Source organism: Passer montanus, unplaced genomic scaffold, assembly GCF_014805655.1.
Source record: "Passer montanus isolate IOZ18808 unplaced genomic scaffold, ASM1480565v1 scaffold54, whole genome shotgun sequence".
NCBI classification, from domain to species: Eukaryota; Metazoa; Chordata; class Aves; order Passeriformes; family Passeridae; genus Passer; species Passer montanus.
The window spans coordinates 4,033,842-4,049,306 of NW_024370374.1; the positions used below are offsets into that span (position 1 = coordinate 4,033,842).

Sequence of the window (15,465 nt, forward strand, 5' to 3'; positions counted from 1 at the left end):
GCGCCCCGGGCGGAGCGGCCGCGGGGCCGTGTGCCGGCACCGGGGCACGAACGGCGCTGGGCGGCCGGGCGGGGAGCGGGCCCCGAGCCCCAGCAGAGCGCCCCGCAGCCCACGGAGATCCGCGGGTGGATGGATAGATCGGGGTCTGCCCATCGCTGGTTCAGATCAGCCCCCCCAGCAAGCAGGGAACGCGGTCCTGGACCGGCCTTGCTGTCCTTAGACCCTCGTACAGGTCACAGAGTGACCGCCGGTTCCTCCAAAGAGGAGTCGGAGGTACTCACCCTAAAATCACCCTAAAAAGAGGAAGGAGCGTGCTGACCCTGCCTTGTGCCCTCCTCTGAGTGCCCCGGGCTGCTTTTCCGAGCTTGGCACCAGGGCCAGCGACTCCCAGGGCAGGGCTCGGGGCTCGGGGCTCTGCGGCAGGCCGTGCCCACAGGCTCATTTCCCACGGGAATCTCACAGCCGGGATGTCACAGCAGGCAGGAGGGAGAAAGGGAAAATACTTCTGCTGAAGAGCAAACCAATCCAACACCACCACTAACTTAGGATTTCCACTCCCACATTTTAAAGTACGAGCAACGCCAGTTTTTCTGAGGAAGTGCATTCATAATAAAAACCTTTCAGCTAAAACTAAGAACTATAACTACTATAAAGGCTTATGATTCCCTGGTAGTTTTCAGGAACTGGTTATTTTTAGAAGTCCTTTCTAATTAACCAGAAGCTTTTTACATTTTTGTCTTCCATCCCCCATCAGGACACAGTAAAACATTGTCCTGTTGCACACCAAGTCCTTCAGCTCCATTTCAGAGAAACACTCTGGCCCCTGGCAGCAGACAGTAATCATTGGAGCATTAGTTAGTGAGACATGAGTCTGACACAAGATGGTATTTTTTAAGAACAGCTCACCTCATGTGACTGTAACAGTTATTACTACTTTGTTGTCATAATTAAATTAGGTTTTGCTCCTAAATAAAATAACAGAGCTCAACACTTTAAATGGAACAAAATTTGGTTGGTATTTCTTTTTCAACAGCAGCTGTAATGAAGTTTTGGTTGATATGATTCCAAAGATAACTCTGCAAGAGCCAAAATTAGATGTCTGATCATATTATATATAAAGATATATGATTGCAGTTCCTGAGTTGCAAACCTTGGTATTTCCACTGTAGACCAGCCATGAATAAGAAATGCCACAAGAAAAGCCAAAGGCCCTTCATTCACTCCAGCACTTTTCTAATTACAGCTGATGCCATCAGCAAGAGTTACAGACAGAGCACAGCCCTGCAGGGATGAAGATAACCAGCCACAAACAGTACATCCTGTGGCAACCAAAGCCAGACTGACTTAAAAATCCACACTGACTTTACCACCCTAGGAGAGCCAATTCCCCAATCTGGTGCCATTTGAGCTTAAAACAGCACAGTAATCTGTCACACATGTGGGTTAGTTAGCTGGCAAGCCTGAGTATCAAACAGAACACTGCAAGCTGCAGTATCAAACAGAACACGTTTTTCCGTGGGTTAGTTAGCTGGCAAGCCTGAGGAAAAGCTGCAGTATCAAACAGAACACGTTTTTCAGCTCTCCCCAGCACACAGCAAGTCAAAGATCAATGTTATGTGATAGTCACATGATCCAAGGGAAATTAGGAAATAAAAAAGTATAAAATTCAGTGCTGGGGCAAAAGGTGGCAGAGAAATTTCATTCATGGTGTCTTCTATCTCAGTGATTTTGATACTTGAATAGAGGGAGTACTTGGCTTTTGGGAAGGGAAAGGTAGCATTATTTTAGTCCTATAGCAATTAAGAATGAGAAAAGCTAAACTATAAATAAAGGTGAAACTCAGGTACAGTTTGCTTTGGTAATAATTGCATCAATCACATCAATTTCCACAAAATAACTTTATTAGGCAGATACATGAATATAAAAGATTTACAAATATATTAGTGTTTTCACTGCTGGGGTATACAAAGTAATCAATATTTACACATATTAGTAACTCTGTCTCCAAAATACTGCATAAAAATGCTTGGATTACTACTACGAAACTGACCTAGCAGCCTCTTTCTCTCTTTGTCAGAGAGCTTTGAATCTTCATCAATAGCTTTCAGCAGAGATAACAGCTCATCTTTTGTGGTCTTCTCCGTGTTGGAGCGATACTCCCTCTCATTCAGCTTTTGGCAAAAGGTATAACCTGAAAGGAAAGGTGAGACATGGAGAGGATTATCACCACACTCCACCCACCCTGCAGATCCTAGGGACCCGCCCTCCTTTAGATCACATCAGTCATTGTTACAGACTTTTTTCGCATCACTGCATTTCTCATTTGGGGGCATGACAAGATGACAAAGCTCAGTGGGAAGAGGTACCTGATATCTTGCCGGGATCCTGGCCTTTCTGCAGGGCCAGCAGTTTATCGCTGACTATCTTGTGCAGTGCCCCTGGGATCTGGAACACACAGAGAGGACAAAAACGCAACAGCAGCTGAGACAAGGCAGTTCTCCATGAGCAGACCAGATAAACAAAACCTGCCTATTTTCTAGCTCTTACCTTTAACACATCTCTCTGGTTGTCCACAAGGAACAAGATCAGGAGGTCAGTTTTCCCTCTAGATAGGTTTTTATTGTTGATAATAGCTTTAGAGAACGTCCTTTTCACAACCATCCTGTTGTCACTCTAAAGAACAAAGGGAAATAATGACCAGAAGAGAAGGGAATCACCTTTGTTCATCTGAGACATTGCTTTTCCTGTAGTCACAAATTTAAACTTTTCTGACCAGTACCTGGGACCTCTGGATTTCAGGAAGAGTAAAACAACAACTGAGAATGCAGATTTACCTCCTTCTGTAGCTTGACCTCAGAATGATGTGATGCAACAGCCATGAAGTACAGCAGTCTCCTGAACTCCTCCCTGACTTGGCTGTCTAGGAGCTTCAAATAGAGCTGAACAGCTTCTAAAGACTGCTCCATCTTCCCATTCACTGGGGAGAGAGAAAGGGATCCATTGCCATGTTCATTTAAATCAATGTTACCATAAAACACCTGAATTAGCCACTGAAGAGATGCCCATCTCTCTAAACAGAACAGGCCAAACACAGCAATGCATTCTCCCAAAAACTCCTCCCAGGCTGAGGAGAGCTGCTTGCAACATCCCACACACAGCCCTTCAGCCTGGCGTTAAAGCTCCCTTGTAATTAAGTTCAATTACAGTTCAGCCATCTTAAAGGAGGTGAGAAATACTGAACAAGGAAAATGGTTCTATTAAAAAAAAAATGACCTCTGCTTGAGGAACAAAGACCTCACAAAAACTGAGGACTATGTGCTAGATACATGGGTTAGCTTGATGAATTAATTGCAAATTACTTTGTAGAACTTTGCTAAGTTTTCATTTCCTTTACTATGCAGAATAGCCATTTTAGAGTTGTGAATTGTTTAAATGAAGTAGGTTGTACTAATATCCTTTATCATGTAGAGAGGAAGAATGGGATATAAATGCAAAGTCTTCCAGTTAACATGGAACAAGGAGAATAATCAAGGCAGAGAATTTATGAAAAATAAGGAGATCTGGGATAAAATGATGAGAACTAAAACATCAAAAGCTTTCTAAAATGCTGTCCAAGCAAAATTTAAGAAACAAGTAAAGAAGAAAAAAGTGAAAGTTGTCACTGGGGTACCAAGCATCCACACAGCTTTCAGTTTAGCTCTTACAGCCTAAATATTTAGTATTAGGCTACATTTATATTTCATTTCCCATGGATATCTGACTTCCATGGATACCAACTAGTACCATGAAATTATAGCACTCTGGTTTCATAGCCATTCTACATAGACCTGAACAGTGATTGCAGAACTGCATACAGTAAGAACAAAAATGTCAAAAGAAGTCTTTATGACTAGAAATTAAAAAAAAAAAAAAACAAAACCACAAAACAATCATATATAAAACCCCCAAACAAACAAAACCAAAACACCACTTGCAGAAATCAGCTTTTAATTTCGGCTCCTGAGGTAAACACTCAGTTTCTTAGTACATACCTCACACAAGCATTGAAACACAGCTCTATGTGACTTACCTAACAGTTCTGCAATTCCTAAATGAATTTCAGATGCATGGCTTAAGAGTGGCTCCTTTTTTTGGCTGTAGTATCTCCCAATGTTTTCAAACAGCAGCAGTTTCCAGGAATCTGCTTTGTCTGGCTGATCAGGCAGGTTCCTGCTAATATCCACCACCATATGATCAGGAAGATATTCCAAGCAATCAATTGCTGCTGAGAGCCACTCATCTGTCCTGGAAGACAGAGGGGTTTGGGTTTGTACCTTTAATTGTGGGGGCCCCTCAGAGCTGGCTGCAATGCTTTCCACAGAGAGCAGGCAGACTGGTTCCTCCATCACAGTGAAAACTGCATGTGTGGGCACTAAAACCCATTAGAGATTTACGCACACAAGACACTTCACCTGACACACTCAGGCAGATCACAGTCATAAGCCTCTTTGTTATGCATTTAATCAAGATGAAAAATTAGTAACCCACAAGTAAACAGTCCCAAGCAGTAAAACCGAAAGTCAATCATGTCTTCTACTGTTAGATAAGGACACAATTATCACTAGATAAACAGAAACATGAACCTTGATCTGATTCAGACTGGTACAAGTTTTTCTGAGAATGTTTCCAACTCTATGCACAGTTTCAAGCTCAACATTCTTAGCTCTTTTAATACAGTAGGAGGAATTAAACTAGTTCCTCACAAGCAATGTCTCCAGGAAAAACTTTAATGATGATTACAAACCCTCTCTTCTCCCCTCAATGCAGCAAAGAATTTCCCCTCTGAATACCATCAACTACTGTCATTGCATTCGAAAACCACCCCAGCGTTCAGCAGACATTCTCACTAAGCAATTGTTATTTACCAGTTATTTTACCAGGGGAAAAAAATCCCTGCTCGCATCCTTTCTGCGGGATTGAGACTGCTACATTTGCTACATCCCCCCAAAGACCAGCTGTGCTTTACACTCCCCTGAAAGCAGCGAGTTGTTCAGAGCTGCAGAGGACAGCAATGATCACTTACTGCGAGTCACTGAAAGCCTTGAGGATCTTTCTGTCCAGGTAGTTGCTGGTGATGACATATCCAGCTGCTTTCCTGGGCTCTGGCAGCTGAGGTCTGATCTCCTGGTGCTCCAGCAGAGACTCCAGGAGAGGGAGGTCGACCAGCTGCAGCAGGCGAGCAATTGTTTGTTCTTGCCACACTTCATTAATAACTGGGAAGGGCGGGTACACAAAGCACACACGGAGACTCAGCATGTGCAAAAAGTGATCACAAGGAAGATAACTCCCCTTCCTCCCATCAGGCCTAACCTAACAGATTGATTTTACCAAAGTAGAGACTTGCAGTAGCAAAGCATGTGGCTCTTATCAGCTTGAAGTGCCTTTTATCACCACAAAAAGGCAAGAATGACCCATTTGTTTAGTTAGCTACAAGCGTGAGAGAACTGCTTTTCGGATAAGTCTGAAGTGCCTTACACTCTTTGTGCTCCAATTTGCAAACAATCTTTGTTCGAGATAAGGGATGAAAAAAAAAAGTGCAACAGTGACACTCTCCTTATCACAGCTTCCTTGAATATTTCCCTATGATAAAACCCCAGTTTCTAGGATGCATTAGCACTTTTAACCAAATGAAAAAACACATTAAATCATCGTTTGGTCTGAAAGACAAGCCCTGAATTGTCCAGAGTAGTTTCACACAATATTGAAGGAGTGCTGGATGTGCAGATAAACAATTCACTTCCAGCTAACAGCAGGCTATTTGCCCTGACTAAAACAAGCACACACAAGTAGTGCAGCTAACTAAGTATTATGAATATTTCTAACTCAAATGAAGCTCTTTACATTGGATATTCTTCTCCACAAAAGTCAATGCCGATTTATTCAATCAAGAAATAATGCCTCCTGTCTGATGAAATAAAAATGCAAAAGGCAAGTCTGCAACAAATATAATTTGCCTTTTCACGACCTGGTGTTCAAACCACAATACTGTGAGTGTCAGTTTGCCTCCCTCTCCAGCCTGAGGGGCACAAGTGTTCCCTGTCCTGCAGATGCACCTTCCTTCTCCCACAGACAAGTGACAGTGACATTCCTTGGCTTACCTCGACGGGACAAGCTGTCTGAGATGTTTACTCGAGGGCTGCTTGCAGGCTTTAGACTCAGGTTTTCCCAAAGATCCTCCAAGCTTTCTGGCTTGAATGGGGTAGAGCAGAGCAACGTGCTGTTCTCATATCTGAGATTAAAACCAGTTTTTATAGATATATATCTATAACCATATATATGGATAACCAAATATATCATGCAACGTGCAGGTGTGGGTAACTGTCCCAAGATCAAAAATTTTCTCCTGTATAGATATCTACATAATCCCCCTCTTCTCCCCTGCCTGACACTTCCTCTGTCCAAGTCACCCAGCAGAATGTATCATACCTTCAAAAATTACTTGCATGTAACAGAAGCACTCCAGCCACAAAATTACTGTTCCTCCATGCACAGCTGTATGATTTCAATTCCCACAGTTTCTTTGTTTTAGGGCACTGCAAAATCTTTTTGATGTCCACTATCTTTGACATGAATGTATTGATAGAGCTGTTCCTTTCACTAAATGAAGAAATGTAACCCAATGGATCTGTGCCCTGTCCAGAAGAAAATCACCTTCATTCTACACTAATAAAACAGGAATAATCCTGTTTAATGACTGTTAAAGTCTTACTTTAACAGCTCTTGTGATGGAAATATTTTTAAGTACCACGTATAATTAAAGTGGTTTTAATTTCTCATAAATTCTCTTTTTAAAGAAAGACTTGGAACAGTATGCTTCAGGACAGAACTAGAGCTAGTGGGAAAGAGGGGAGAAGCAGGACAAAGGAAACATTTTTCATTTCTGTTCCTCTACTTTTTCATCAGGGCTGCTGCACTCAAGTTCACATTTACTACTCACATGAACATGTCAATCAAATAAGGAATTTTGGATCAATACTATTCACGACTTTCAAAAGTGCACATTGCTAAAACTACTGCATTAAATACATCCGTGTGGTTTCTTGTAAGAATATGTCAGAGTAGGTGAAGAGATGATCACTGAACAAAAACTGTTGAAGGGAAGTTATTTGGCAAAGTGGCATCTACACGTTCTGCTTTGTGTGGGGTTAGTTAGCACCAGGGTTTTCTGTGCCCGCTCCTAAAAGGGCAGGGAAACAACCTCACCATTGCACTTCCCTCTGGTCCTAGGATGGAGTGGAATAGCATAACAGGAGAACAGCCTGCTGGGGACAAGTCATACATGCATAAAGAAACAGCTAAAAAAAGAGCTAAGTTGGAAGTGTAGCAAAGCAAAGACAGTGAAAGGGGAAAACATTTTTTTCTTAGAAGGTGCATGGATTCCTGGTTTATGCCAGAGCTAGATGTGCAGTGACTAAGATTGCCCTGTTCCATTAGCCTGTTTGATGCACCTGAATTCCAGCTGGTTATATTGATTTAGATCAGTATGTAAATGCACTTAATTTCTACCCTCTCACCTCCCTCCCCCAAGGCAAGGTGATAACAGACAGAGAAAACATGTAACCATGTAGGCTGTGTGGTTTACTCTCTTCAAATTGCTCTTTCCTACCCGTCTTCCACCCACATCTTCACAAACAACTATGCAGTGTCTATTTTTACCCCGTAAATGTACAAGTCTTCTTTTCTCTCCCCCAGGACACATAATATTTTCCTCTTGTAAAAAATTTCACCTCCACGTACTAACCTCTGTGGGGTAGGCTGCTGGTAATCTTTCTCAAGCTCTGGCTGGTTCGAGGCGTTTGTGAATCTGTAGAGGCTGCTGCTGCTGTCCTCAAACACGGAGCGTTTGTCTTTGCCAAAGACCCTGGTTGAGACAGCCTCGAACACTTTGCAATCCATCAGCGCCTGGCACACGCGCACCACCTTCGCCCGGGGAATATCCACGTCCCCAAAGTACTTGTTCTGCAGGAGGTGGGCAAAGACAACATCCACTGCATCTGAGCCGATGAAGCAGTCGTGGTAACTCTTGAGGTTCTGGCGGCGCTTCTTCACCTCCACTTGTGTTTGGAGAGCGCTGATAATGCTGCTCCAGACGAAGGTCGCTCCAAACGGCTTCTGCGCCAGGCTGAAGCCTGGGAACACAGACAAAGCCTGAATTCATGCTGCAGCCACTGAGAACAGCCCCTTTCTGGCTTCTAGCTTTCATCAACCTCCTAAGGATTTAAAAATCTTTGAGACTTCCACTTTGGCTCGGGTTGCTCAGGCATTAACACTGTGTTACTTCCTCGGCAAGTCTGCCTGCTCTGCACCGCTGTCTCCCTCTCTCTCTTTGGTGGTTCCCCTCACTACACCAGCCTAAAGCTCTGCAACCAGGAGTTCCTGTTTTTTCAGCCTCTCCGTTTGCCCTTTTGTGTGTCCCTCGGTCACCTAATGGTTACCCTTGCAGAACCACTGCTAAGCACACGGGCCCCACAACCACAAACCAGCTGTGTGCACTTGTAACTCCACCGACACTACCAGGCAGGGAAGAGGGAAGCAGGGATGAAGAGACACCTCAGAACCCTGCTTGCTACAGGACTGTGCATACGCACAAGCTACCTAACATCCGTGCTTAGCACACCACTAAGAATCCATGGATCCTCTGGAGATGCCACTCACCCCACACTGATCCCTGCAGACAGCCCTTGGCCACCACGGCTCCAGCAGAGACCTCAGCTCTGCCACCCAACGCCACTTCCGTGAGCCAGCCTGCCTTCCCTCCCCCAGTGAAACCACTGAACTATTACTCATTTACCAGTCTGATTAGAACAAAATGCCAGCGGCCAACAGTTTGACCTGAGGCTACACTCAGCCTCCACAAGGACTCAAAAACACACGAAGTTTGCTTTTAAGCAGGTGGCACCCAACTGGCGAGAGCTGCAGCCACCAGGGAAGCTAGAATTAGAACATGTTTTTCAGTAAGTCAGATGAATAATTTACTAAGAGTTAAAGCAGAGGAAGAAGAGAGAAATCAAAAGCTGAGGACAAAATATGGAAGGAGGAGTTGGCAGCAATCCTACAGAAAGCCAGCTGGGATTGTGACAGACCTCAAACCAAATGAATTAACAGTGCGATGCAGTGTTTGAAAAAAACAACAACATGCAACTCCTTCTGGAACATATTACCATGAACGTTTTCCACAGAGATGCAGGAGGTGGTTTTTTCTGCTCTGTTTAGTCTGAAGTGGCTTTAGTTAGAGAGCTGTATTCCCATTTGGGGCACCAAATCACCATGATCCCCAGCTGTAAGAAAGCCCAGAAATTGGCAAATAAACAAGGGGGAAAGGAAAGGTAGAGGGGCAGTAAAGACTGGGAAGAGGGAGAGGAAGCAAGGAACACGACACCATTTGAACACACCAACACTTCAGAAAGACAGCATCTTTTCTTTCTGAAAAGATTCATGGAAAGTAAAGCAAAGCAGCTTTTTAATACACAGCATGGAACCAGCCAAGGTAAAAATCTCCCAGAACCTCCAGCTTCCAAAGCTCTAAAAGTACAAGACGGACAAGGTACACAACTGCTGGCACTTTAACCTGATGACACCTTCAGGAAGGCAGAACAAACACAAAGAACACAGAATTCACTTCCTGCCCTACATTCCAATAGCCAGCTATGCTCTTTGGAAAGAAAGAACCCCAAACCCGACACCACCAAACACACAACAACGCTGCTTTCTGTCGCTAGAATAAACACAAACACGTACAACCTGCAATGCTTTAGCAACTACTCACAGCCTTATCAGCGCTTCCTTACACACACACAGCCTTCGGATCTTTTCTGAGGGAAGCGGTGCGGAGTGCAGCATTGAGGCAACAAATTTCCACAAAGTTAAGGCGCTCAGGGCAGGGAAGGAAAAAGGGCAAAACCAGTTCCCAGCGAGCGCCCTTTCCCCGCGGCACCGAGGCACCTGCTCCTGAGGCGCGCTGGGGCCACGGAGCTGCCCGAGCCTTGCCGGGCCGGGCAGGGCAAGGCAGGGAAGGGTAAGGCAGGGCAGGGTAAGGCAGGGCAGAGCCCCGCGGATCCCCGGCGCTGCTGCCGGCGGAGCGGGCGCGCAGCCGGGACGGGATCCCCGCGGAAGCGGCTCCCGGCGCCAAGTTTGGAACCTCCCGCGGGCGGGAAAGGCGCCGAGCGCGGCGGGAACCCGCATCCCGCGGCGGGAACCCGCATCCCACAGCGGGCAGAGCCGGCCCGTCCGTCCCGCCGAGCCCGGGCTGCGGGCAGCCCGCTCCGCCCGCTCCCATTCCCCGTCCCGGTGCCCGGGCGTACCCGGCGGCCTGGCGGCGGGGCTGCAGGCGGCGCTGAGGCTCAGAGCCGCCGCCTTCTCCCGCACCGTGGCCATGGCGAGCGCCGGCTCCGCGCATCTGCCGCGCCGGGCGCGCCCGCGGCGCTCGGAGCCCGGGGCAGAGGGACCTCTGGAGACCGCCCGGTCTAGTGCCCTGCCCAGGTCACCCGCAGCGGGTGGCTTTGGGATGTCTGCTCCGTTCAGTGGGAAGGAGCTCTTCCTCGTACCGAGGTGGAACTTCTGGTGCTCCTCATCCGGTCCCTGGGCATGACCGAAAAGAGGTCCCCATCCTCTTGGCACTGTCTTTGAGATGTGTGTGTGCATTGATGAAACCCCCTCTCAGTCCGCTCTTCTCCAGACGGAACAAGTCCAGTGCCTGGAGTTTCTCCTTTTTAAGAGAGATGCTCCAGACCCCTCGCTGTCTTTGTGACCTGCCACTGGACCCTCTCTGGTAATTCCGTGACTGTTTTGTACTAGGGAGCCCAGAACTGGACACAGTACTCCAGATAAGACTGGCAGTATCCATAGGAAAGTGGCTGCTGTGGGAAGGGTGGGAATGCTACAGGACATGGGCCAGGTGTGAGAGCACCACTGGTCCTGCATGGGGAGCTGTGCTCTGCCACACAGAGAGCAGCCCTGACACCTCCTGCAGCACCGGCAGCAGGATGTGACACTGGTGACAGAGCACAAAATGCTGGATTTCCCAAAATCCCAGGGTCAGGCTGGAAGGACATACAATGGACACCAGGTCCAGCCTCTGTTGGGCCATCCCAGAGCACATGGCACAGGATTGTGGCCAGATGGGTCTGGAATATCTCAGTGAGGGAGACTCCACAGCCTCTGCGGAAATCTGTTCGGTGTGTGATCACTGCACAGTGAAGAAGTTCTTCCTTAGGTTCAGGTGGAACCTGCTGTGGATCAGCTTCTGCCCATTCCTGTCCCATTGCTGGGCACCACTGAGAAGTGCCTGGCTCCGTGCTCTTGGCTGTAGATATTTACGTGTGACTGCTTTGAGGGGTGCTCCCAGGGCGAGTGGAGAGACAGAATCTCGACTCCACGTTTCAGAAAGCTGGTTTATTATATTATGATATGTATTATATTAAAATGATACATTAAAACTATACTAAAAGAATAGAGAGAAAAGGATTCATCAGAAGGCTAGAAAAAACAAGCATGGAATGATAACAAAGACTCCTGACTCCCCGAGAGTCCGAGCCAGCTGATTGTGATTGGCCATTAATTGGAAACAACCAACATGCACCAATCCCAGCTGCACCTGTTGCGTTCCACAGCAGCAGATAGTTATTGTTTACATTTCTCTCCTGAGGCTCCTCAGCTTCCCAGCAGGGGAAGATCCTAGCAAAGGATTTTTCATAAAATATCATGGCTACATTTATACCCACGGATGAGATCCCTCTCTGTCCTCTTCCCCAGGCTGAACAGGACCAGCTGCCTCTGCCTTTCCTTGTAACAGATTCCCCAGTCCCCCAGTCATCCTCACTGCCCTCAGCTGGACCCCCTCCAGGAGCTTCTTCAACAATTCTCTTTATTTCACCCTTATTTACGGTGTCATTTCAAACCCCAGGCTGGTCAGATTTGTTTCTGTGGGTTAACTGAGCACAGGCCTTGTACCTGACCATGGCTGAACACCTGAACGCTGTGCTTGGCTCTTCCTGTGGGACACACAGCTTGAAGAGCACATGTGGTTGAACTTTTCTTGTGATGTCTTCCATGAGCTGTTCATTATAGCAGCTGGCATTTCTCATTGCCATGAAATGAAAACATAAATTCATTTTCAGAGTAATAAGTGGTTTTTTTCTACTGCCTGCAGCAAACTGCTGAGAGATCCAACATAATTTTCTACTGTCTATAAAGTATAATTTTCTAGTAAGAATCAAGTATTTTGGTATTCTTACTCAATAGGAGTGTATTAGAACAACATAAAATAATTCATGTTTTTTGGATTTATTTCCATAGGAACAGACAAAGCCAAACTGATCTCCACGGTACACAGACTCAGAAGTATGTAATGCACATTAAAGACCAAATAATACAGTGTTACAAGAGATTCAAAAAGTCACTTTGAGTCATCAGATTATTGAACTTTAGCCTGTTCTACATCAAATTCTGTGCTAGCAGGTGGAAATGCAGGATGTTTGCTATCCACTGAAGCTCAGGGCAGCCTTTTTGACCCTCATTTGTCACACTTGCAGGTAGAGCACTGCAAGTTTGTTCATTGTGTGCAAATAAATGGACAATGCACTGCATTTGAAGCTGTGAAAAATCACTACAGGCAACTAGGTACCACAGACAAACATTTCTCCATGTTTCATTGCCTGAGCAGCACAGTATTGGATAAAGGGAGCTCTAAACATGGAAGTTTTTGTGAAGTTTTTTTCAGATAAGGAAGGCTTAAGTCTCCATGAACAGAGAAAGAAACCTATTCAAGCTGTACAAAGTGCCAGCCTACAAAAATGAAAAGTTCGTCTTGTTTCCTGACTAACAGAGAATTATTTGTTGGGGAAAGAACGGAAGATGTTTTTAAAAAAGTAGTCCTGATTCACAGGTGCCAATAAGAACCCAATAAAATATAATTTTATTACGTATTATGCACTGTTTTGTTATTCCCTGCTTTTGTAGCAATTTGGTGCTAGAATTTTTGACGCATTGCCAAAATATAACTGTAAATCAATAAATACTGAATTCATTTTAATTTTTTTAAAATGATTTATTTGTTGAAATAAAGTGATGCAGTCAATGATTCTGTTGTGGTTCACCTAATCTTGAGAGAATTCAGATCCACAAACATTTTGGAGTAGGAGGTGCATCAATCAGAACATTGCACTTTACCTTGGAGAATGATTTGTCAAAAAACTTCTTGCAGGGAACAGAGCAAGCCACAGCCAATGCACTGAAGGCTGCTCGTTGAAAAGTTTGTAAGGTTTTATTCTTGTATTTTATCATCAGGGGACCAACAGCCTACCCTGGATTTCTGCCTTTGCCTTCATGTTTTGTGCCAGTGACCACAGCCCAGTTTTGACAGGGGCAGGCAGCAGATATTGGCTGGTCAGACAGTATCTGAGAAATGCCATCTTTTGCTATGTCTTAAAGTAACATTATGATAAAATGCTTTCCTAAAGCACAGTTAAACTTTTATGTAATTATTAATATGTACATAATTATTTACAATATAATAATTTGTTTGTAGTTTTATTTAGTCACTTTAAACAGTGCAGCCTCTGCAGCCAGGATGGTCTTGGCTGGGGAATTCCTCAGACCACGGTGGAAAGATTTCAGGATAAAAGTACAACTCCCTGTATCTGGTTTCCCCTTCCACAGCAGATTCCCCCAATTAACCTCCATAAAGCTGAACACAGGATGCACAAGAGAATGCCAATTACAAAGACACAATTATTTGAGACCAATGTATTTTGACAGAAGTCCTAGTCCTAACAAAAGTCCACAGTTGTGTCAGATTCTTTTTAACTGTTATAAAGGACTTTTATACCAAGGAACAGCAAAATAAAAACCAATTTTCATTTATTTCCAGGTCAGCTAGAAATACTCCTACCAGCTACAAAAGGATCAAGAGAGTGATTATGCTTTGAAGAACTTAAAAACTTCAGTTTTCAAGAATTTCTGAGTCTCATGTAAGACCTGTAGGGTTTAATTAGAAGCATAAAGCAGAAACAGAGTATTTAAATTCAACAGCCACAATTTCAGGCATGTCTGTTGATTAACCTCCTCATGTCAATTAAGTGTTTGCTCAAGGATAAAGATGATAAAGACCCACGTTCAGGTCTTGTCTGATCATGGAGGGAGAGAAGGCAAAATGGAAACCTGAAGCTCACAAAGGGAGCAATGATGCACACCTGCATGCAAAATGCAAAAAGTTTTTTCCATAAAGAACCTGGAATCTGGGCAGCCAACCAGGATGGGGATGTGACAGCACCTGTAATTTCCAGATATTCTGAGCACGAATGAAGGAGATATAATTGGATTTAAGACCTTACGAAGTAAAAACACAAGAGGCATATCAATAGAAAATATTCTATTTTATAGGGGTACTATTCTATTTCATAGGGGTGCTGCTGTTTTATCTGCAAGAAATCAATGCTTGGTTAAGTGTCTGGAAATTGTATGTGTTCTTGAAAAAAAACACAGGAAAAAGTTTTAATTTCATAACTTTAAAAAAACCTGGAAGGACACCAAAGCTTGTTCAGTGTTCCAATTATTATTCAAATTTTAAACACCAAAATAGACAGTGACTTGTCATTGAAAACTGACTAGGAAATAAAGAGGGATTTCTTATTTTCAAATGAATTTAGATCCCCCTTTTTCAAATGGTTAACCTAGAACTCTGCATTTCAAATGCCTCTCTTACATCTCAAGCACGCCAGAAGGCTCTCTCTTCTATACCAAACTTTATTCTTTGGATTTCAAATGTCTTCCCATAACAATAAAGCTTTAAAGACTAAGTGTATGTCAATATAGCTTAAATGTATATGTACATAAAATTTATTGCCATTGTCATCAGGATCTGTTGAACCCAATCATTGTCTGTTTCTGAAAAAGCATAGCAATTAATAATTACCATAAAAATTCAGAAAAATATTCCAGTTATTTAGAACAGTTACACTTCTGTTTTTCCCCCACTTAAATATCAACAATGCCTTTATTCACTACAGTGGTGAAGTTGATGAAAGGAGTACATTATAAAGAGTAACCCTTAAAATGTTGCTCCGTTCCATTGACAAATGTAGAGACAAATTAAAGTTCAGCAAATGGTTCACTGTCGCACAGAGATGCTCATGGAAGGGAAAATCAACAGCTTCTGTTACAGAAATTGCTACAATTATCATGGCATTATCAAATCTGCTCTACTTCAATGCCTGAGGATACAAAGGCCAGTGCAAAAGGTTTTCAGTAATGAAAGGGACCTATAAAAATGGGAAAACTTTTCTCTGGTAATCTCAAATTTAAGAACAGGAGCAGCTATTCACACAATATCAGATTGCAAAGGGCTGCTTGACAAGCTGGACAGATCTGAAGGCTGATTACAGAGCTGGCACAGGGAATCTCCCTTAGCACCGACCAACAGGTTCTGCC

General features: G+C 44.3%; 1 protein-coding gene across 2 annotated transcripts; it reads right to left on the reverse strand.

Moving 5' to 3' along the window:
• Positions 1 to 1,867: 1,867 nt before the first annotated feature.
• DEPDC7 (DEP domain containing 7) lies at positions 1,868 to 10,472 on the reverse strand. Of its 2 annotated transcripts, XM_039725187.1 has the most exons (10): positions 10,341 to 10,472; positions 9,201 to 9,317; positions 7,781 to 8,168; positions 6,138 to 6,268; positions 5,063 to 5,252; positions 4,070 to 4,284; positions 2,835 to 2,977; positions 2,548 to 2,673; positions 2,367 to 2,445; positions 1,868 to 2,191 (listed from the first exon to the last, which is right to left on the reverse strand). In XM_039725187.1, the coding sequence occupies exons 3-10, from the start codon at positions 7,933 to 7,935 to the stop codon at positions 1,974 to 1,976; spliced, it is 1,257 nt and encodes a 418-aa protein (XP_039581121.1). In that variant the 5' UTR covers positions 7,936 to 8,168; positions 9,201 to 9,317; positions 10,341 to 10,472; the 3' UTR covers positions 1,868 to 1,973. The 2 variants fall into 2 exon arrangements, with proteins under 2 accessions (XP_039581121.1, XP_039581118.1); XM_039725184.1 differs by lacking the exon at positions 9,201 to 9,317 and having other exon boundaries at positions 10,341 to 10,454.
• Positions 10,473 to 15,465: the final 4,993 nt, after the last annotated feature.